The sequence below is a fragment of the Anopheles arabiensis genome, chromosome 3, assembly GCF_016920715.1.
Source record: "Anopheles arabiensis isolate DONGOLA chromosome 3, AaraD3, whole genome shotgun sequence".
In the NCBI taxonomy this organism is placed as follows: Eukaryota; Metazoa; Arthropoda; class Insecta; order Diptera; family Culicidae; genus Anopheles; species Anopheles arabiensis.
This window is the reverse complement of record NC_053518.1, coordinates 74,538,618-74,559,201: the sequence shown is the minus strand read 5'-3', so window position 1 is coordinate 74,559,201 and position 20,584 is coordinate 74,538,618. Positions and strand designations below refer to the sequence as shown.

The 20,584-nt window shown below is 44.4% G+C and overlaps 3 protein-coding genes across 6 annotated transcripts; 1 reads left to right on the top strand and 2 right to left on the bottom strand.

Moving 5' to 3' along the window:
* Positions 1 to 1,054: 1,054 nt before the first annotated feature.
* On the bottom strand, positions 1,055 to 8,960 carry LOC120904720 (eukaryotic translation initiation factor 5A). Of its 3 annotated transcripts, none has more exons than XM_040314956.1 (4): positions 8,829 to 8,960; positions 3,673 to 4,149; positions 3,394 to 3,592; positions 1,055 to 3,281 (listed from the first exon to the last, which is right to left on the bottom strand). In XM_040314956.1, the coding sequence occupies exons 2-4, from the start codon at positions 3,879 to 3,881 to the stop codon at positions 3,207 to 3,209; spliced, it is 483 nt and encodes a 160-aa protein (XP_040170890.1). In that variant the 5' UTR covers positions 3,882 to 4,149; positions 8,829 to 8,960; the 3' UTR covers positions 1,055 to 3,206. The 3 variants fall into 3 exon arrangements, with proteins under 3 accessions (XP_040170890.1, XP_040170892.1, XP_040170891.1); XM_040314958.1 differs by having other exon boundaries at positions 8,806 to 8,913; XM_040314957.1 differs by having other exon boundaries at positions 8,791 to 8,899.
* Positions 8,961 to 11,926: 2,966 nt separating this feature from the next.
* On the top strand, positions 11,927 to 13,813 carry LOC120904719 (NF-kappa-B inhibitor-interacting Ras-like protein). The gene is made up of 3 exons (XM_040314955.1): positions 11,927 to 12,332; positions 12,435 to 12,671; positions 12,738 to 13,813. The coding sequence occupies exons 1-3, from the start codon at positions 12,219 to 12,221 to the stop codon at positions 13,077 to 13,079; spliced, it is 693 nt and encodes a 230-aa protein (XP_040170889.1). The 5' UTR covers positions 11,927 to 12,218; the 3' UTR covers positions 13,080 to 13,813.
* Positions 13,814 to 14,254: 441 nt separating this feature from the next.
* LOC120904718 (dihydroceramide fatty acyl 2-hydroxylase FAH2) lies at positions 14,255 to 18,759 on the bottom strand. Of its 2 annotated transcripts, none has more exons than XM_040314953.1 (5): positions 18,537 to 18,759; positions 15,788 to 16,227; positions 14,841 to 15,372; positions 14,631 to 14,747; positions 14,255 to 14,538 (listed from the first exon to the last, which is right to left on the bottom strand). In XM_040314953.1, the coding sequence occupies exons 2-5, from the start codon at positions 16,178 to 16,180 to the stop codon at positions 14,453 to 14,455; spliced, it is 1,128 nt and encodes a 375-aa protein (XP_040170887.1). In that variant the 5' UTR covers positions 16,181 to 16,227; positions 18,537 to 18,759; the 3' UTR covers positions 14,255 to 14,452. The 2 variants fall into 2 exon arrangements, with proteins under 2 accessions (XP_040170887.1, XP_040170888.1); XM_040314954.1 differs by having other exon boundaries at positions 15,788 to 16,223.
* Positions 18,760 to 20,584: the final 1,825 nt, after the last annotated feature.

Genomic DNA, 20,584 nt, shown 5'->3' with positions numbered 1-20,584 from the left:
AAAATATGCAAAAAAATGCCTTCTCTCGCGCAATTCAACCGGGTTTGATGAACTCACTTTCGAAAGATTGCTTTACGCAGACGTGGCAAAAGGATATATTCTTAACATAAGCACCGAACCTACGGACCGGAACACCATGTAACATACATTGCAGCATTCATGCGATGCCCTTAATATAACCGTGAATCTTTTTTTCTTTCCCAAAATGCCCAACAAACGCGCAACTTAAGTTGCAGTGCCTTCAATTTGCATTTCTTGTACAGTTATTTCTCTTCTTTTTCTTTTTTTACTCTCAGGACAAACAAAACACGGATGAACCTTACTGAAAGGATTCCCCCCCATCATTCTGCAATTTTTGGAGTCTTCTGCGAGTGTTCTTACCGTTGGAGGATTTATAGTTCAAATAGGCAGCCCACCAAACCAACACTAGCCCAACACAGTAGTGTGGTGTTTGAGGAAAAGATTTTCAAAAAAAAAACTATTTGTCCATTGCCACACTTCAGTCCTTAGTCGACTTTCCTTCTTCTGTCCAGAACAATCCGACTTCTTTTTCCTGGTGTTTTTTTCTTATCTATTTTTTTGTTAAATCATCATCATCCACAAACGAACAAACACACGTCCAATGGGAGGGTGGAAGAAAAGGAGGGTAGAAGTTTCTCTTATTTCGTTTTTCGTTTTCTGTCCAAATTTTCAGGGAGAGGCGTTGTGTGTTTTTCTTGTTTTGTTTTTTTCTTCTCACTTTTAGTTCTCTTTTATTTCATTTTATTTGTTCCATAGTTTTTTTTCCGTTAGTATGTTTTGTGTTTTCAGTTTTGCTCCAATTTAATTGTTCCGCAATAACAAACAATAGTGCGCGCGTCTCTGGCTGGAGTAATGTTCGATATTAATGTTTTTTGAGTGTGTTTTTGAGTGTATTTTTTCTGTTCTGAGTGTTACTACCTTTTCGCTGTCTCTTCGCCTCACTTGGCCCTGTGTTTGTTGTCTTCTTTTCTTTTCTGTGTGTGTGTGTGTGTGTGTGTGTGTGTGTATGTGTGTGTGTGTGTGTGTGTGTGTGTGTGTGTGTGTGTGTGTGTGTGTGTGTGTCTGTGTTTTCTATTCCGTCAATCACTGTTGAACACACAGTAGTATAATGATCGTTATTTCTATTTCGTTTCCCTATTGTTTGCTACATTCCTTGCAGTGGGAAGGTAATTTGTTCTTGTATTACATCTTCTCCTGTTTTTTAACAATTTGCTTGATCTCTTACAACTCTACTGAACTAGATCAACCGAATACGACACCATACACACACACACACACACACACTTACATGGATCGAAGATGTTTCAAAGTGCACGCTAAAACACGATCGTTTGGTAATGAACGTGTTTTGAAAAAGAAAAAAAACGATCTTACTTCAAAAATGATTGTATATAGCCACTTAATGCAAAGTACGTTACAAGGTAGCGTTAGACGAGAGGAAGATACTATTTTTTGGGATGAAAAAGAAACCAAACGGAACGAACGTAAGTGGGCAAAAAAGTGGAAAAGCAATCTCTCTCTCTCTCTCTCTCTCTCTCTCTCTTGATTGATTATTAGGATTTCATGTCACATCGACTCGTAGTAAGTTACCACATCTCCCACCACCACCTAATGCTCTATTTGTGATTAGTATTCTTGTCGCCACACGATTTGCTGAACAACAAGCAAAACGCCGAATAGGGAGAGGAAGATGCTTGATCATGCTCTGAGGCACAATACTACACTTCCGCGTCCACCTACTACCACCACCACCACCACCACCACCCACTCTCAAAAGCTTCTGCTATTGTGAACGACAGTACAGAGAGATTGATCTTGCACATTCGGTGTGTACCAGCACTGTGCAGTTAAAAGTTACCCTTTCCTTTCCCCCCACCCCACCGCCATCATAATCCATATGATCCTCTCCTTTCCCAACATGGTTCTTTCTGCAAACTACAAACAGCGAAGCTTCTTTCCTTGTTCAAAACGTAAATGTGTGTGGGTGTGTAAGTGTATGTATGGTGAGGCGGCAAACGCATTCTCTGTGGAAAACGGAGGGGGGGATTGTATTTTCTTCCTCATTTCTCAGTTTCAAATACAACGTGTTCTTCCTCTCTCTCTTTCTTTCTCTCTCTATCCTTCTGCTCTAGAGTTTGAAAAAACAAACAAACTAACAAAAAAAATGCAATAATGGTATCGATTATCGTCGTGTTTGCACCAAATTGTATGCCCCCGCGGCAAGGGATCTCCATTTTCTGAGGATTATATATTCTTCTTCAGCCGCGTTCGCTCCTCCGCTAGTTGGATGGTAAATGAATCCCTTTGCTCACTCTCTCTCTCTCTCTCGATATTACTCCACACTCGACGAAATTCGTCTTCAAAAACGGTAAAAAGAAGACCACAACCTCAACCTCAACGAAATAGTGGTTCTCTAGTTTCTCTAGAAGGAGAAAAAGGCTAATCCGTCGTAGTTGTGTCGTGTTGGTGGTTGTTAATGTCGTCATTTTTTTCCCCCATTTAATATAGAAACGATGTTATATAACTATGTTTTGTTTTTCCTTTCCAAACCCCCAGAGGTGCACAGCACACATGGGTGGTGGTGACGGGAGAGCGGATGCGGATGCGGGCTGGCTGGCTGGATGTGTTTGTGTGTGTTGCTGGTGTTCTTCTTGTGCCATCATGCATTTTGCAGTTGTTGTTGTTCTTCTTCTTCTGCTTGTTGATGTTATCTGCTGCTACCGCATTGTTTCACACATCTGTTTCACAATTTCTTTTTGTTTTCTTCCTTGTTCTTTTTCTGTGTTTGTTATTTGTCGGTTTAACAACTTTCCTTTATTGTTTCTTTTTTGTAAACCTCAGAGACGAGATGGTATTTCTAATGTGTTTTTTTGTTTGTTTGTGTTTTTTCCTTCTTCTTTATATCTTTATATATTCTAGCTGCTGGTGGTGGTGAATGCTGTTGCTCTTCTTGCTGCTTGGTGCAACAGGAGGAGTTGTAGTAGTAGTAGTAGTAGTTGCTGTTGTTGTTGTGGTGATGGTATAAGAAAGTGCTGTAATATGTGTGGCCGGCGCCTACTGCTGATGCTGCTGCTGCTGCTGCTGCTGCTACGGCTGATTCTGGTACCGTCGTTTACTGCTTTTTTACTGCTGCTGCTGCTGTTGTGTTTGTTGTTGTGGTTGTTGTTTAGACAGGCAACGAAGTATTAGTTTTTATCACCTGAGGTGTTGTTTTTAATGGCAATCACAGTCTCTTCGCCACATGATTTCAAGACAGTGCACTGGCGGGGGAGAAATAAAAGGATGGAACGATTAGTTTCATCAGCACACTGGGCGAGACGGAGGCAACTCTCTCTCTCACTCTCTCGCTACGTCTATCACACAAATACTTACGACAATCTCTTTGCCGGAATCGAATTCCGAGCGCAGCTGGGTACCCAATTCACCGTCCGGGATCTTCAGATCTTCACGCAGGTCGCCGTTGTCGCTCATCAGCACCAGGAAGCCATCGTCAATGTCGGTCAGCTGGTAGTCCTCGCGCTTTACATTCGGGACGTCCATGTTGTGTGTTGACGGGCAGATATCTTCATACCTAGGGGAAAGTGGGGAAGTGAATGTTTAAGCGGTTAAGAAAGGGTGTTGTAGACAAAGAAGAGCCCGGGTAGTACATACTTCTTGCCGGTGAAGATGTCGATTCCGACCATGTGGACCTTGGCGTGACCGTGCTTGCCAGTCTTGGAAGTGGACATTTCCACAATCTTGCAGGGCCGTCCCTTCAGCATCACGTGACCATTTTTGCGCAGCGCGGAACACTGCATCGGGAACGTCTGGGACGCGCCGGAGTCGGCGGTTTCGAAGTGAGTGTCCTCCATTTCAGTCATTTTGATTGATTGGGGTTTTTGGGGGGGAACGATCAAACGCTCGCACACAGAGAGAGAGAAAAAAGAGCACAACGGGGGGGTTGGCGCTAAAAACGAAGCAGAGTTCTTCCGATTGCTGCTGCCGCGGCACTATCCTCCCAGGGACGATGACGACGGGGTGGGTTGTTGTAGGCAGAGATCCTCCGTTCCTCCAGATGACTGGATATACAAACAATGCTGTTGTATATGCACGGTTAATCTGACGGATCTGTAAAAGATCTTGCTTACGCTGTTTTTTTGAGAAATGAAAAGAAGATTACATCAATATTAATAATTGTAATAGTGATACACATAGATAGAACCTCGATCCAAGCGGACCGCAGGATACAGCAGCTGGCTTTACCGACGGGTGGCACGAGCTCCTTCTTAAACGCTCAAGAAAAAGGAACGATTCGGTTTGCGGATTCTGTGGAATACACGATCGCGAACGACAACGAACCCCTGGTGTTGTTGGACCAGCAACGTTCACAATAGGACAACCAAATGTGTACTGTTCTCGCTGGCGATAGATCGTACACCTAGAAGCTTCCTCCCTGGAGAACAATCTTCCGACCGGGGAAGGAAGTTTACGACGACGACTCCCCTCCTCCCCCCCCCCCCCCAACAAGACAAACATGTGTCTAGGGACGCACCATCGCACTTCTGAATACCTGGTTGGGTGGTGTACGAAATCAATAATCCGTTGCAAATTTTCGATCCCGTGCTTCTTCCTCTTCCTCTGCTCCTTCCCCAACCTACGCAGTGGCAGTGGCTGCAACGATTAGAGCGTGCGCACGTCAAGGCCAAATCGGCGGTTTGTTCTAAGCATTTTTGCACCAAACTCGCATCAATGCACCCGCCGATTCTAAAGTGTATGAGCTACACCGAGCTGCACACACATAAGCATGGCTTTAGAGAACGGGGAGGATGACACCACTCCCGAATTGAAAAATGCGCCGGCCCAACAACACACCGCGCAATTATGGTACGATAAAATAGGCAGATTATCATGTGTATGACTTTATTGCATCATGATAAATGCGCACTATTGGCATGCTATGATGCTATGCCCCGGAGCAATCAATATTTCATCATACTTAAGGCTTAAGCCCCTGGTATGACATTTTTCACATTAAAACACGTGCTTTTGGGTCGGAAATGGAAAACGATCGTGTTACGAATAATAGAAAATCAATCCGTAACATTAACATGTTCGTTTAGATACGTACAGTCTCTACAAAAACGACCAGTAACATATCAAATATGAATTGATCGTACGTTCCTTCCTTCTCTTCGTTCTTTTCGTGACGTGCCCCAGGTTCCACATGTGAGCTGACACGTTTTCGGTTTTAACAACCCAACACCACACCGTTGAGTACTTCTCATTTAAAAGACGGTTCTGTGTGTGTATGTGTGTCATTGCTTCGTCTTATCAGTAACCGATTGGTAACGAATGGTGTGTTTTATGCTGATTACTTATCGGCTGGGCCAAGAGAGACGTCAGCGGATGAAAAGCTGAGGCGTTCTCTCGTTGCTACTGTTGATAACAATTGATCCTTTTCCAAGGTGGGGTGGGTCATTCCAAACCGAATTCCTTTATCCAATTTGCACGATTTTGTAAATTTTTGTCCAAAGAATTGTGCTCAGTGGCCTTTCGATCGACATTGACTTTGCAGGCATCTCGGGATCGAACAATAGAAGAGTCTTCAGAACTCGTGGAGTAGAAACGAGTATCCGAATTTGACTCGTAACACGTGCGATTAAGCGTTACGCACCGCGTGCTGTCACCTATGTATCACACAACAAGCAAATGTATTCGTTTCCAAGGTGACGACGATTTGATCAGTCAGAAGCTCTCTATAGCCGGTTGGTAGCAAGAGATTGCTGAAAAAGAACATAGTGTAGTGCATGAGAATAGAAGAGAAAGCTCTTTTTCGTTCGTTTTGTAAATGGTTTTCGATTGGTCGGTTGGCTAGCGGTGGTGGTGGTGGTGGGCTGAGCAGCGATATTGCTTTTATAGAAGAGATATCGAGAAGCCGGAACATCGCACCCGTTGAACATAACCTAAAAATAGAGCCGTGTCGCCCCCGGTTTGCCCGTGTTCGACACAAATCGGGGTAAAATGGGTACAATAGAACGAAAGTTTGCCTCTCACTTCGATCGACGTGTAAACTTTTTGTTCTAGTCTGTGATCACCACACACACATATGCACAATTTTTTTTTTTAGATAAATTGTAACATTACTATATGAATATTCTAATAGAATATTCCAACAAGACTTTCAACCGTTTCAAGTTGACATGATACGATGTATCCTACTATCCAAGACTCCAAGACTTTTCTTACTGGAAATTGTGACTGTGTGTGTGATGATGATGATTCGCTCACTCTACACAAGCCGGCGAAAAGAAGGCAAAAAGGAGAAAGACACAACAGTGAAAACGGCAAGTCAAATGCGGATCTTTACCCTCCGCTTTGGCGGCGGTTTGCCGGGTTTTTAAGCCACACCGGCGCTGATGATGATGATGGTGTTGGTGGTGATGTTGAGGAAGAAGAAGAAGAACATTTGCCGACACATCGACCGCTGCTGTAACCTGGCAGCAGGCCCGCACGGCTGCTGCTGCTGCTGCTCGAGCACATCGTCGCCGTCTCAAGAAAGCATGTAAACGCCCTGCGCCTACCGCGTTGCAGGTAGAAAGAAAGAGAGTGAGCGAGCGAGCGAGGGAGAGAATGAGAGCGCCAACAGGAACCGTCGCTCTCTGCCCGTTACGGAACGAACGGTTCGCAAGCGGCACACGTGGGAGCGAAAAAGAGAGAGAGAGAGAGAGAGAGAGAGAGAGAGAGACAGACACCGCGCCACCGTGTGGGTTGGAAATCAATTGGAAAAAGGTAGGCTAAGCTGCTTCTTTGCAACATCATCCCTCTTCCGTGCACGTCTAATTCCAATGCACGTCTTTTTCTTACAATTTCCCAGATTTTTTTTTTGCAAGATTGAAACTGTGTATAAAAAGGGAGCAATCATTCCTCTGAATTGTGCTCAAAATTCGGCACACGTTTTCTGCACTTCCTTACGGCGGCCGCCGCCGCCGCCGCTGCTGCGTTCCTCGCGCGCACCACACCACTTTCGGTCTGTGCACTCGTCATTCCGCGCGCGCACTCATACATTCACCGACACAGGCACACCAATGACCCCTCGTCACACGCACACATGCACGGGCGCGCACGCACAACTCACTGCTCACTGCCTATATCACCACCACCACCATCACCACTTGCCATTTTGCTATGTTGCGGCATTCCGGCCGGCTCCACGCTTGATGACATGCAGCATAGCAGCAGCAGCAGCAATAGTAGCCACGTCAACTGTTGACACCTGGAGCTTTCCCTAGCCTTCCCTATTGCTTCTCAAGACAGTAGCGGACAAGTGGAAATGTGCCCCTTATCACACCACACACTTCCTCACACTCCCCACTTTTTTGGACAGCATGCATAAGGTGGTGTGCAATTCCTTACAGTCTCTGCCAAATTGGTGGAAAATTTCAATTAACACAGGAAACGTGTCTTCACACCTTCTAGTCGCCCGAGTGGGGGAGGTTAAAGAATGTTTATGGTTTTTTTTACATCCATAGCTAAGCTTGCCAATGTGCTAAGCTTAGGCAGGAACATGAAATCATTCAACAGTGTTTGTGAGTGTGTGTTTGTGATTGCACTTACCCCTCCCACCTTGGTAGCACGATTTTACAGTTTCCGCTGCGAGACACGCGGCTTCCGACCGAATCGGCAATCACTCTGCCCCTCTTTGGCCTTTGTTGATATCCAACGAGCCCTTGGCCTTCCTTAGACTCTTCGCTAAAAGCATGTGTACAAACATCTGTGTGTGCACCAAGAGATCAAAACGACTGCAGCGAATCCCTTTTTACTTTGACAGATTCTATCATCCAAGTAGACATCTCCGACCAACACAATTTGTGGTCGGAAGTGTGTGTGTGTGTGTGTGTGTGCATGTGCAATTCTTGCACAATGTCCGCCTGAAGGGATATGTTATCAAAAGGCACGATAAAAATACAGCCAACCTGTGCCAAATCCTTCCAACATTCTTACTGGTGCGTAGGGGAGGAAGGTTCCATGTTTCGGTTGGTGGAGCAATAAAATCCATCCTTCTTGGGGCCAGGCACCTCCTCCTCCCCGTGGGTTCCGTTGTTCCAATTCTGTACCCAATGTTGTGGGTACATTTACAGAAAACTCTTCAGACATGGTGAAAGCTCTACATCGACCATAGCTGCACCGCACCCAGCGCGAACAGACACATCCGGTGGTGTTCTCGACAGCTTCTTTGACCATGTGTGTGCGTGTGTGTGGACTCTCCTTAAACGCACACACACACACACATACGCTGCAAATAAATTCGCATTTTACTACCAATAACTTGCACAAACCCCCTCTGCCATCGGGGGTTCTTCAACAGCGGTGCGACCGTTCTTGTTCTTCCTCTTCTTCGTTCGTGGCGCACAGGAGCTCCTTTCACGTCATTTCATCGCGCGTTTCCGCTTTTCCATCCCATTTCGAACACCGTTTTTTTGTCCACAGTTCTCCTCTTCGGATATGGGCCGCCGTGTTGCCGCTAGAGCCACGGGCACCGCTTCTTCCACCACCATCATCACCACCATCGACGACCGCGACACCACCACCACCACCACCATCACACATCGCCACCGACACGACGGCGACGTGCAAATGCAAAGGGGGCAGCGGGCGTACGGAATTATCACACTCTAATTTCTCCAGCCAGCCAGCGACCCGGGCCCGAAACGCTTAGCACACCCGTGTTCCACGCCGCAAACCGAACCGTTTCGTGCCACCGGCGCCCGTTTTCCAGCAGTTTTTACACACTTTTCCGGTACGCACTCCGGCAGAATGTCGCTACTCACATGTGTGATCAAAATGGTCACGGACAAAAGAAGATCGCTCCAACGATGGCGTTAGTTGCGGAAGCACATCGGTGCGGTGCGCAAGCGAGACGGCACGATTCACGCGGCACGAACGTGTGGTGTTCGCAAGAGGGGCGTTGATTTTGACAGCCGCACAGTTTGCGTTTTCGTCGTGTACGCGGGGCCGCGGTGTGGCCGGTGAGTGTGCGTTTCTGTACGTCGAGCGAGGGGAAAACGCAGCCGGGGCCGCTTCCGGTGTCGGTGTTTTCGGGCGAACGCTTTTGACCGCACAGTGGGAGTGTGCATTTGGTGGGCATTTGTTGGTGGGGTTTTACGCGTTTGTTTTTGATGAGAATTTAGTGGATGAAAAGGAAGTAAAGGTAAACAAGAGGAGATATGCATACACAGCAACAAGCTTTCTCTATGCCAGGTAACTAGTTTTTTTTACATATTTATTATACTCTGTTTTCCGGCTTACTTTTCAATGTTAACAGCATTATTTAAACTTTCAATATGTTTTTCAACAGCTGTCATTATTTGTGACACATTTGTGGCTGTTGAAAAAAGTTCGGGCGATTGTTGAATAATACCGTTCACATTAGAAAATGACTTGAAAAACAGTGTATTTATCTTATTAGTATTAGTACTTTTTTTTTAACTTTGGCTCAGTTCTAGCGAGATATTTCGACTTTTTTGTGTAAATATTTACTTCTGTAGCTTGTGTAAAGAGTTCTGCCCACGTCTGGTTAATATCTTTTAGATGTTAATATCTATTCAAATAGAAGATACAATTAGACAAATAATATAGGTAATTTATTCCATAAGTTTCCCAATAATGTCGGGAGATTTAAGAGATGACTAAAATAAATTTTGCGTGTCTCTGAAATTCGAGAAGGAATACAATAAATAGAGATCATGAAATTTCTCTTCAATGTATATTAGTAAGCGATTAATTCTAAAAATGATGATAGTTTTAAACCTATTTTTATTTAAAATATGGAGAACTCATGTGCCACAAATCCACTAAACGACCACTAAACGGCTCAAGCTCTCAACGTAAACGGAATTAAAAAAAAAACTTCGTTTAGCAGAAGGCAAACGACTCATTCTAAAAATAGCAAAAAAACTAATGGTGCCAATGGTTGGTGGGATACCCAGCCAGTTAAGCTTTCCTCGTTTTGAGAGCTTTCTCCTTCTCTCTGTACGTTCTAGTTCTAGTGATGCATAACTTCAATTCGAAATCATACAACAGTACAGAGGGAAAGTGAAAGCTCTCAAAGCGAGGAAAGTGCTCCACTGGTTGGGAAGCCCACCAACAGATGGCGCCACCAGCTTTTTTTTGCTATCTTTAGTAGTGAGTCGTTCGCCGTCTGCTAAACGAAGGCTTTCTATATTCCGTTTTGGTAGAGAGCTTGAGTCGTTTAGAACCCGTTTAGTGGGTGTTTAGTGGATTTGTGGCATTTGGGTTATATATTTTTTTTCGAAAAGTTAGAAGGCTATATAGGTCATGATTAGATGAAAGACAGCTATATAATGATCTGTTATAAACCATTAGGAGCAAACAACCCAAGCGCTACAGATTAAGCTTAAACGACTGGAAAATTGAATCACCGACAAACCGACGTGACACTTCGAACAAAAAGAGCTTCAAAAGTTGTCTCCTTATTTCAAATGAAAATACGTTAAACACTAGCGCCATCTCTATAATGATTCGCTTACTACACTGACACAGAGAAGAAACTGCTAAACCCCCTTTTTGTTTTTCTTCGCAAATTCCAATGCGTATTGTTTTATGTACTTCTCACATCTTTTGCATTGATTTGAAAACTTATAAAATGATTTTCCTGGGTGTTTTGTCCAATAATACTCACAAAATCTTGCCTCACACTTCCTTCGCCATTTGTATTTAGAAAAGTTGTTTACATCGAAGCAGCAGTGAACAGAGCTTACTTTGACAGGAGTGTTCGCCTCACTGGTAAATGACAGTACTTTCGTGTGGGACACTTTTGTAACGCCAGTGTCACGTCGGTTTGTCGGTGATTGAATATCCATAGAAAAAAAATGAAAGCTCCACAGCTTCATTGGTTTGATCAATAGATGGCGTATTACAACTCATCATTATATTGCTATCCTTTTCTTGCAATGTGTTTCGACAAGTTTCATCTTATCGAACCTATATAGCCTTCTAACTTTCTGAGCAAAAATCTATATGAATGGTCTTGTGGTCAGATACGTGAGTATCAACACCAACGACCATTACTCAAATCTCACTTGCTTCAGTGCTGGTGGTTTCCTTTGGAGTTTAGTATTTAAACAATCGTATCAACGTTCTAGTTCTAGCGATGCATAACTTCAATGCGAAACCATACAACATTACAGAGAAAATGAGAAAGCTCAACTGGTTGGGGTATCCCACCAACAGAGAGCGCCACCAGCTTTTTTGCTAGTTTTAGAATGCATGAGTCGTTTGCCGTCTGCTAAACGAAGTCTTTCTATATTCCGTTTAGGTAGAGAACTTGGGTCGTTTAGAAGCCGTTTAGTGGTCGTTTAGTGGATTTGTGGCACTTGGGAAGTGAAGCTATGAATTTTTCGTTTTTTTTTCTATTGATATTTGATTTTCCAGTCGTTTTAGCTTAATCTGTTGCGGTTGACAAAACGTTTGAAGCCCATCTTTTTCCAAGTGGCACATCGGTTCGCTAGTGTACGTAGTTCATATGCAATCTCCACAGCTAATATCGCAGTTATAAATAACAATCAGTTCACCTAGTGAACTTGTTTAAACCTTGCGTTTTAGCTAAGCTAAGGCCCGGATCAATGCAAATGTAGCGAGAATATTTTTTGCCAATCGTATGGACTTAGAGTATCCTTGTCTGTGGTACTTCAGTTTAACTATTAATTTAAGAATTCTCTAGAGCATGATCGGAAGCATCTGAAAGGAATTATTTTCGGCATCTTTCAATTTTCGAATGTTCTGCCTTTTTGTGGTCTGCCATCAACAGGGTTAAAATGGCTCAAGTATGCGTTTTTCTCTCGAACTGCGCGCACACTGTGCGTAACCTGACAACAACCAGCGTCAAATATGGGTTTGACAGCTCGATGTCATCGCCCCCAGTGCTGAAGCGTAAACAATCCCGTTGTTTGTGCTGCGGATTCACACGATAACTTACCCTTCGTCGCAGGCGCTTCGCTTTCGCTTCGCATTTGTGCACAAAGGGGGTCGTCCGGTGACTTCTGCAAACGGGGCACAGCTATGAGAAGAAGCAATTAGACCCCTCAACGGTTAGCAAACGGTAGTGCATTTCTCCCCTGAAAAGAGTGTACGTGTGTGTGTGTGTGTGTTGCTGATAATAGCCGCACGGGTACATGGGCAACCGCGGATAAGGCACGGATATGCTCACGTCGAAAATTACAAAAATTGGCAAAGTGGTACTATGCGGCGGCAAGGGCGTTGGAAAGACGGCAATGCTGGAGCAGCTCATCTACGGCCACGTTACGATCGATTCGGTAAGTAGGGGCGATGATCGATGGCGCCACTTCCGGCGATGCTAATTAAACTACCGTTGCGTTGTACCGTTACGGAACTGGCATCACAACACTACCCACTAGGAGCTGCACAGCACGATCGAAGACACGTACGTGGCCAGCGTGGACACTGGGAAGGGCAGTAGGGACATGCTGCGCATTTACGACACGGCCGGGCTGCAGGGGAATGTGCAGCTGCCCCGCCACTATCTCCTGTTTGCCGACGCGTTCGTGCTGGTGTACGATCCGAGCGATCCGGCCAGCCTGGATCTGCTGGCCGGTATTAAAAGTGATATCGACAAGTACAAGGATAAGAAGGAGGTACGTGCAAACCGGGTTTGAAGGCAAACAGTCTGCTAAAATCGATTATTTTCTTCCTCCGCACAGATGATAATTATTGTGATAGCCAACATGCACTCACGGCATCCGCGGTCGGCGGGCAACGGTGCGCCGACCGGTACCGCACCGCAGTCCCCCAACGGGAACCAGTACCACAGCAACGGTAGCCAAATCAGCAACAACGATCTAATTGAGTCTAATCTCAACCGCGCCAACAATTGGTGCGCCCGGGAGCGCATCAAGCACTACACGGTGAATGCGATGGAGCGGGCGTCGCTGTACGAACCGTTCATCCAGCTGGCGATACGCCTCTATCCGACGCAAACCAAAAGCTCCTTCCCCCAGCTTCGACAGCTCACGCAGAAAACGTCCAAAGTGGACAACAGCTAGTTGCAGCGCGCTATTGCAGCAGCAGCGGAGAAGAGCTTTATTTATGTGTTATTAGTGCAGATTACTAGTGGACGGCTGCTGCTGCTGCTAATTAGGGCTGTTGAGCATAGTGAAACCAAAAAGCAAGCAAAACATTCACTACTTAATTGCCGTATCGAATATGCATACCTGTGTATGGGTATGGCACCGTGATGGCAGATGAAACGAGGATCGTACGATTGTATCTAGAAGACCTTTAACTACTTAGCGGGATTGGCAATATTCATTGCATTCTTTGTAGCATTCGCATTTTCTCTGCTGTCTCGTCAGCAGCTCTCATAGTGATGTGATTCGCCTTTTATATTGTTTACTTTAAAATTTAGAGTAATATTTTATTTATTTACTATTTTTCTTCCTCAATGCTTTTATTTCTCCGCTCTTTGTGTTGAGAATAGTGGCCGAATGAATGAGTTTTGGGTTTATTTTGATTTTTTTTTAAATTACAAATGAGCTGAAATGTGAAGGCACTTAGTGTGATTAAATTCCCTTTTGCTTAAAATATTTTTTTTTATCAAGTTAGACTTTTTTTAGCTTACAGAAATAACAGGAAATGAAGAAATTGGTTATTAAAAGTATGTTATTTAAGTGGAAGGTATTTTACAGGGTTTCCCACGATTCATTGGTTGGTTTCCATCAATTTTTGGTGGGTTCCCATGTTTTTTTGGTGCGTTCCCACGATTTTTTTGGTCGTTTCCCAGAATCTGTTGGTCCAATTGTATTGATATCCAATCGGAAAATACCAATACATTATGGGAACGAACCAAAAATCTATGGGATACAAAAAATCATGGGAACTGATCAATGAATCGCGGGAAACTCTGTAAACCTTTGGTGGAATTTATCTACGTCATCCATTGATCCATTCATAATTCAGCTTGTGTATTAAAGAAATATTAACTTAAAATCAATTAAATTCATTCGACCACTAATCCCGCAGCTTAAGAGCGGACGTAGCAGCGCATGCTGCCAAAACTGCAATTATATTTTACGTTTCTTTACAACAACAAAAAGTATCTGTGAGACGCACTTTTCGTACTTAAGCAGGAAAAAAAAAACAAGTAAGAATGCAATTTGTAGCTGTATAAGAAAACAAAACAAACTGAATCGGGTACATTAAAGTGTAATAAAACCACAACTTTAAATTATAATGCAAACTCCTCTGACGCTTCTCGCTTGCTCAGTCTGCTTTCCGAAACGAGAAAGCGGATGAAAGTTGCTTAAATTTTATTATTAAAAAGTACAAAAAAAAAAACAGCCCAGTTTAGTAGTGTTTTGCACCACCATCCCATAGGAATTGAACGACCCGAAAGAAGGAATTGATTGCTGGCACAGTTTTACCACTTCAGTAGATACTTTAACTTTCGCAGCATGATGCGCGTTCCGAACAGTTTGTCCCAGAAGTCGCTGCTAATACCGTAACCTAGAGAGGTAATGGAGAGATGTTAAGAATAATGTAAAACATCTACTAATTTATTCGTTCTCTTTCCTCTCCCGTTTATACAAAAGACTTACCTTGATCGTGATGGACAAAGTGATGGGAGTAATGGTATCGCTTCATATGATACAGATGGCCCCCGGCTGGGCTGCCATAGTGTAGATAGTAGTGGATCATATCGTATACGAGATAGCCTGCGGGTGGTGAAACGAATGACAGCGTTACTAAAACCATTCCTCTTCTCTCTTCATTTCAGCCACAACAAAACAAAAAACCAACCCACTTACCGATCAGTCCACCGGCAAGCGTTAGCCGCGGGTAGGGGAATGCATAGTACACCGGCTGGTAGAACAGGCTGGTCAGCAACAAGGCCGGCGGTACCGGAAACACTAACCGGTGCGGATCGAACGGCACCTTGTGGTGCTGGCCGTGGATCAGAAAGTGGAACGTCTGCAGCACCCGGTTGCCCTTCGGGTCGAGATGGAACACCCACCGGTGGAGCGAGTACTCGAGCAGCGTCCACGCGAACGCACCGATCGCTAGATGCAGGTAAAGCTCGACCGTACGGAATGATTCGCTCGCGCTGGCAAACCCCCGAACCGTGGCCACCTGCTGTGCACCGTGGCGCACGATCAGGTACAGGATGGCCGGCACCCAGAAGGCGGGCACTATCCACCAGGGCGTGCGGGTAAGGTTTTCCACCCAGGTCGGACCGAACAGGCGCAGCTCGCGATCGACGGGTTTGTTCACCCATTCGGCGTACTTGTCGCCCAGCCGGTAGATTTGAAGCAGCATCGGTTTGCTCCAGTCCACCAAGTACTAGTTTAAGGGGAAAGGGAAAGAGAAGGGAGGGAAGAGAAACGGTTTTGTTAGATAGGCGTGGGGATTACGAAATCACCTCAATCACCCCACCAGCACATGTTCCTTATCACGCTGCGCGCAAGATAAGGATATGGGCAGTACGGGCAGTGTGAGAATCGCGTGAACTTGGGCAGCCTGTGAATCATCAAACGACTGCTTATTTAATGACCATGACGGTGTTGGTGAAACGATAGGAAATGACGATGATGATGACGATTGAAATAACCGGCAATACAATGCGGTGTGTGTGAGCGAGTGTGTTTGCAGTGCGTTTATAGGTACTATTCGCGATAAGGAAACGGTGGAATGGGGAGGTGTAATAGTTGTTGTACACTTGCTTTACTACAACAACCCCTTCATCAGGATGACGTACCTCCATACTGTCGTCGGTAAGGTGCGCTACATCACCGTTCGCGGTCACTGCCGTGGTATGTCCCTCGCCGTGCGGTTTGGCGCTGTGTAATCCGTTGCCGGTCGGTTTGGTCCCATTGCGCAGCGTTGCCCCGTTCACGGTCGCTTTGGTACCGTTCGGTAGAGAGTGTCCGTTCTGTTGCTTCTGTTTGGGATCGTGCTTAATTTGGTACTCCTTCATCAAGTATTTGGCGGCCTGGGAGTGGCCCGGTGCCCGATCGAACCGCTCCGCCATGTCCTTCTCGTGCAGGCCGGTGAGCGAATTTTTCCCGCCCGGATGCTTGTGGGCAAACTCTGTCAGATCGTACCATTGGTTTTTGTACCGCACGATCAGCGGTTGTTCCGTTTTGCCCATGGTTGGGATAGCGGTTCTGTCACAGCAGGTGGAGATGAAAGCACTAACTACAGAAAGGATGTTTTAATTAATGAACGATTCTAAAGGTCTCCCGAGTTTAGTTTATTAAAAAAATAATAATATTTTGTAACGGATTTATAATAATTTTATATTTATATTTTGTAACCTAACGAGACCTAATACTGCCTCTTGCTAAGCCGACATTCACGATACCTTCACCACCGTCATATCTCTCTCCTATTGATAAAAAAACGTGCGTGCGTCCGTGTGTGTGTGTGTGCTTGTCGTTGAAATCCCTTTTTTATCGTTATCTAACACATGCCCTAAATGCTGATTATTACACAACCACCGAACCCACCATCCCGATCGATGTTTTTTGCTTGTTCTTGTGCAGCACACCAATCTATCGTGGGTGCGATCTTTTCACACCGTTGCTCCGGCCGTTGGTGCGATAAAGTGTTGTTGCCTGTTGGTTTTGGCTGGCGGAACATTGTCCCTCACCTTTGCCGTACAGTCACACACACACCCCGGGCAGCGGAGATTAAGGGATGGTTATGTGTGTCTAACTCATCATACCTGTTATCTGTTTTTCGGGTTTCTGAAGAATGACGGCATTGACGGTATTGAGTGCAAGCTGCTCGATCGAGCCTAACATGGTGTCGCTTGCTTTTGGGAAATGTTGCTTTTTGTTTCAAAATGTAGCTTTTCAAATAAAAAATAATAATAATTTCCATGCTGAGGGTGGTAATGATGGATTTTAAATTACATTTTTACAATTCAACGATCATTGCCTGACCGTCATCCTTACATTGACCGACTTTGTTTACATAAATCATAATCGGGATGTGCATTGTATTTTTTTTTTCTCTTCCAGTCGGTACCTGCTGCGGAGTCCTAAGTGGCCGATCGATTGATTCGAGGTATCGATTTTGCGCGGTTTGCCGTTAAATATGGGGCACAAACAAATAGGTACGCGATTGTTGTTACCTTTTTTTCTGGTGGATGAATTTTCATACTTTTATTCTTTTGTAACGGGAAAGATATCTAACAGATATGTACAATACAGGGTTTCCCATGAATTATTGGTTGATTCCCATCAATTTTTGGTGGGTTCCAATTTTTTGTGTGCGTTCCCATGATTTTTTGGCCGATTTTTAGAATTTTTTGGTCCAATTGTATTGATATCCGATCGGAAAATAACAATAAATTATGGGAACGAACCAAAAATCTATCGAATACGATAAAAAAATTGTGGGAATGCACCAAAAAATCATGGGAAGTGACCAATAAATCGTGGGAAACCCTGTAAAGGGGGTTTTCCACGAGCTCTTATAGTTGTACGACACTTCCTTGATCCTTTCTTACTGGGAAATAAACTATATGTGATGGGAATTGACATCCATAGTATCCTTGTATGACAAATCGAATAGGAGTTTCTAAGGAGCCTATCTAAACAGGGTACCGTTGAATCCAATTCCCAATTGTATAAAGTGTATTTCCTAAATGAAAAAGGCAAGGAAGTGTCCCACAACTATGAGAACCGGTGGAAAACTCTGTAAGGATTAAATCCGCTAAAATCAATTTCGCAACATGATGTCAAAGAAGATTCTGATAACACTGTACAGTGTACGTCTTTCTCGTGCATTGATAGGAGCCGTGTCCTGCGGTGTCGTTACAGAGTCGTTACATGTATATAATGATGCTGCTATTTTATACAAAAAATAATGAGACGTTTGAAAAAAATAGACACAAATCTCTGGTTATGTCACACGAACATCCCGCACAGCGCCGGAGGGTGAGAACTATTCGATGGCATACGTGAGGAATGCGTCCATAGATTAGCAACCGTGCGAAGAGGGGGTGAACCTGACTTCACTGCTCAGTTTCCTTATCAAAATTTTGTCCAATAGATATTTTTTTTGTTTCCGCCACCACCACCACATTCATTTGTGACGACTCATGCCGGGCGCAAAGATGCGTACATTTGAAAGATGCACTAGAAGAAGAAGGGTCGTTTGAGGGAATCGGAGTAATAGAAAAAAGCGCCACTCAAGTGGGTTCAACCGCGTTTCAAGGAAGTCAGTTTTGTGGAGTGTAACAATCAATAAGTACGCAGACGGTGTCAGTTCTATGGCCCTGCATGGATGCACTGTTGAGGATGTTTACACTGCGCTTCCAGTACGCGTACGGCGTTAATTGCCTCCAACTACGCACGTCATTCGAAAAGAAGCAACAACAGTGGTTTTTACAGGTTCTTTTTTAGTTAAAACTGTACAAATAAGGCTTGCGGCGCATTTCTCTTCCACAGCACACTGTCACACTTCACTATCAATGCGGATCGTGTCGCCAAACTTACACACTGTTTTCACGGCACCAAACCCTTCCCGCGCTTTGGTTTAACGATCGCAGCGGCAAAACGGCACTTCGTCGTCACGTGCGTCGGTACGCGGATCTTTCACATCAGCACAGACGCGCCACCACCATGCAGCCAGCTCGACCGACGTTCTAATCAGAACTGGCTCGGGTTCGGGTTCGTCCTGGTCTGCCGGTTCGCCGGCCGAGCACTGGGCCACTCCCGGTGTGACTCCCTCGATTGGGGCGCAAAAAGGGTTTTGTCAAAGCACCACTTGCACGTACACATGCCTGTGTGTGTGTGTGTGTTACGAGTGCCGGTTGAGTGCCATTTTTTTATCAACATCGGTATAATCATCGGTTGTCGGTACATGATGGCGGTGGTGGTGGTGGTTGGTTCCCTAAGCACTCGATGTAACCGGGGTTGTAAATCTGATAAAAAACACACATACGTTACGTTGGAATTATCGTTTCAATACCGTTTGTTTAGTGAGTGATTTTAAATGCATGTTGTGCTTTCGATTCCGACCAACAAGATGTAGTGGAGTGGGTAATTTTATTTCCTAAATAAAATTTCGAAAAACAGCAAATCTCGTGGTAAGCACTGTAGCCGACCATTTAACTTTAACCACAGTTCAATATATCTTTTTATTTTTTTTTTCTTTTTACTCAGTAAACGAAGTATTTTGCTTTGAATGCGTTCGTCGTTTGGTGTTTATTTTGACTACCACTCTTCCCCCTCCTGCCCCCCCCCCCCCCTTTCTGTGTTCTAGTTTTTTTTTGTAGTCGGGAGTATGATAAGATAAGACAACACCCAAAAAATTGGACACTGTCAACAGAGACGACACGATGCACGCAAGCAAATACTCATAGAACTCGGCGGGACGGGAAGGTGCTGTTTAGAAGCTTCCAATAACCCTCTCTCACCCTCCCCCTCCCCCTGCGTTCTGTTTCTTCGAGTTCAAATGCATTCGAACACTTGCTGCTGTTGCATTTTTAAGCCTGCAATGACAGAGCCATTTTATTACCGATTGCAACGCGATCGTTTGGATGTTCATGTCGCTTGAATAGCTCTGCTAGATCGTTGTCTAATATGATGATGTTCGATGGCAGAAGAACCACAGTTTTGCACCGCAGACGACACAATCAATGCCGGAAGTGGTCTGGTGCTAATGAGTCAGCACGCATGCATCACAGTGCTGGTGGGGAATGTAGAACAAGCTAATCGCTTGTGTTGTGGCTGCTCATTAAACCTCATAGGAGGCAGCTTGTTTGCGCTTGCACTTTTGATCGAAATGGATTAATAAAGTTATGGAGAGATTTGGTTGGCGTGCGTTTGAAATGGTTATGGTCACGTGGAATTTTAAATACGATATAGGCGCATGTTTCAAAGTAGAAATGGTTTAGATGTGATTAAAACAATCTAATTAGTTTTTTTTTATCAATTCTTGGCGAATTGGTACATTTAGAGGTTTTAAAGGATGTGCTAAGACACATTTGTAATGCATTTTGCACACTTGCAGGGGTTAATTTTCACCGTGCGCCTAAACAAACCGCCAAGTAGTCGCGCCGTGAAGTGCAAATTCATAATCGATCAAAAAGTTCATACCCAAAATCTCTATTTCACGGTAAATATGGTCGTGCGATGTGTGGTTGTCTTAAGAATTTGGCATTTTCATTCGAATGTCATCGCACCATACAGGATGATAGATGGTTACATAAATTTAGGCGCAAAATGTTGCAGTCTTGTTAGTGCTTCACGGCTTGGAATTTGTTTCGGTGTGTTTGGGGGCACAATTGTGATGTTTAAGGTTTTAAGATCAATATTTTGTATAACTATTTTAACTAACTAAAGGAACTTATAGTCAACATATGTATACCTATTTCAATGTCTTGAAGGCAATTAATGTTACAAACAAGAAACATGCTTTCTCTGAGCGTGGCATCGTTTTTTTTAATAACATCAAACAAACAAGTAGGCCACATTGAAAGCATTATTAGAAACTACTACAAGAAAGAAACGAAGTATAAGGACGAGACACTGTCCCAAGC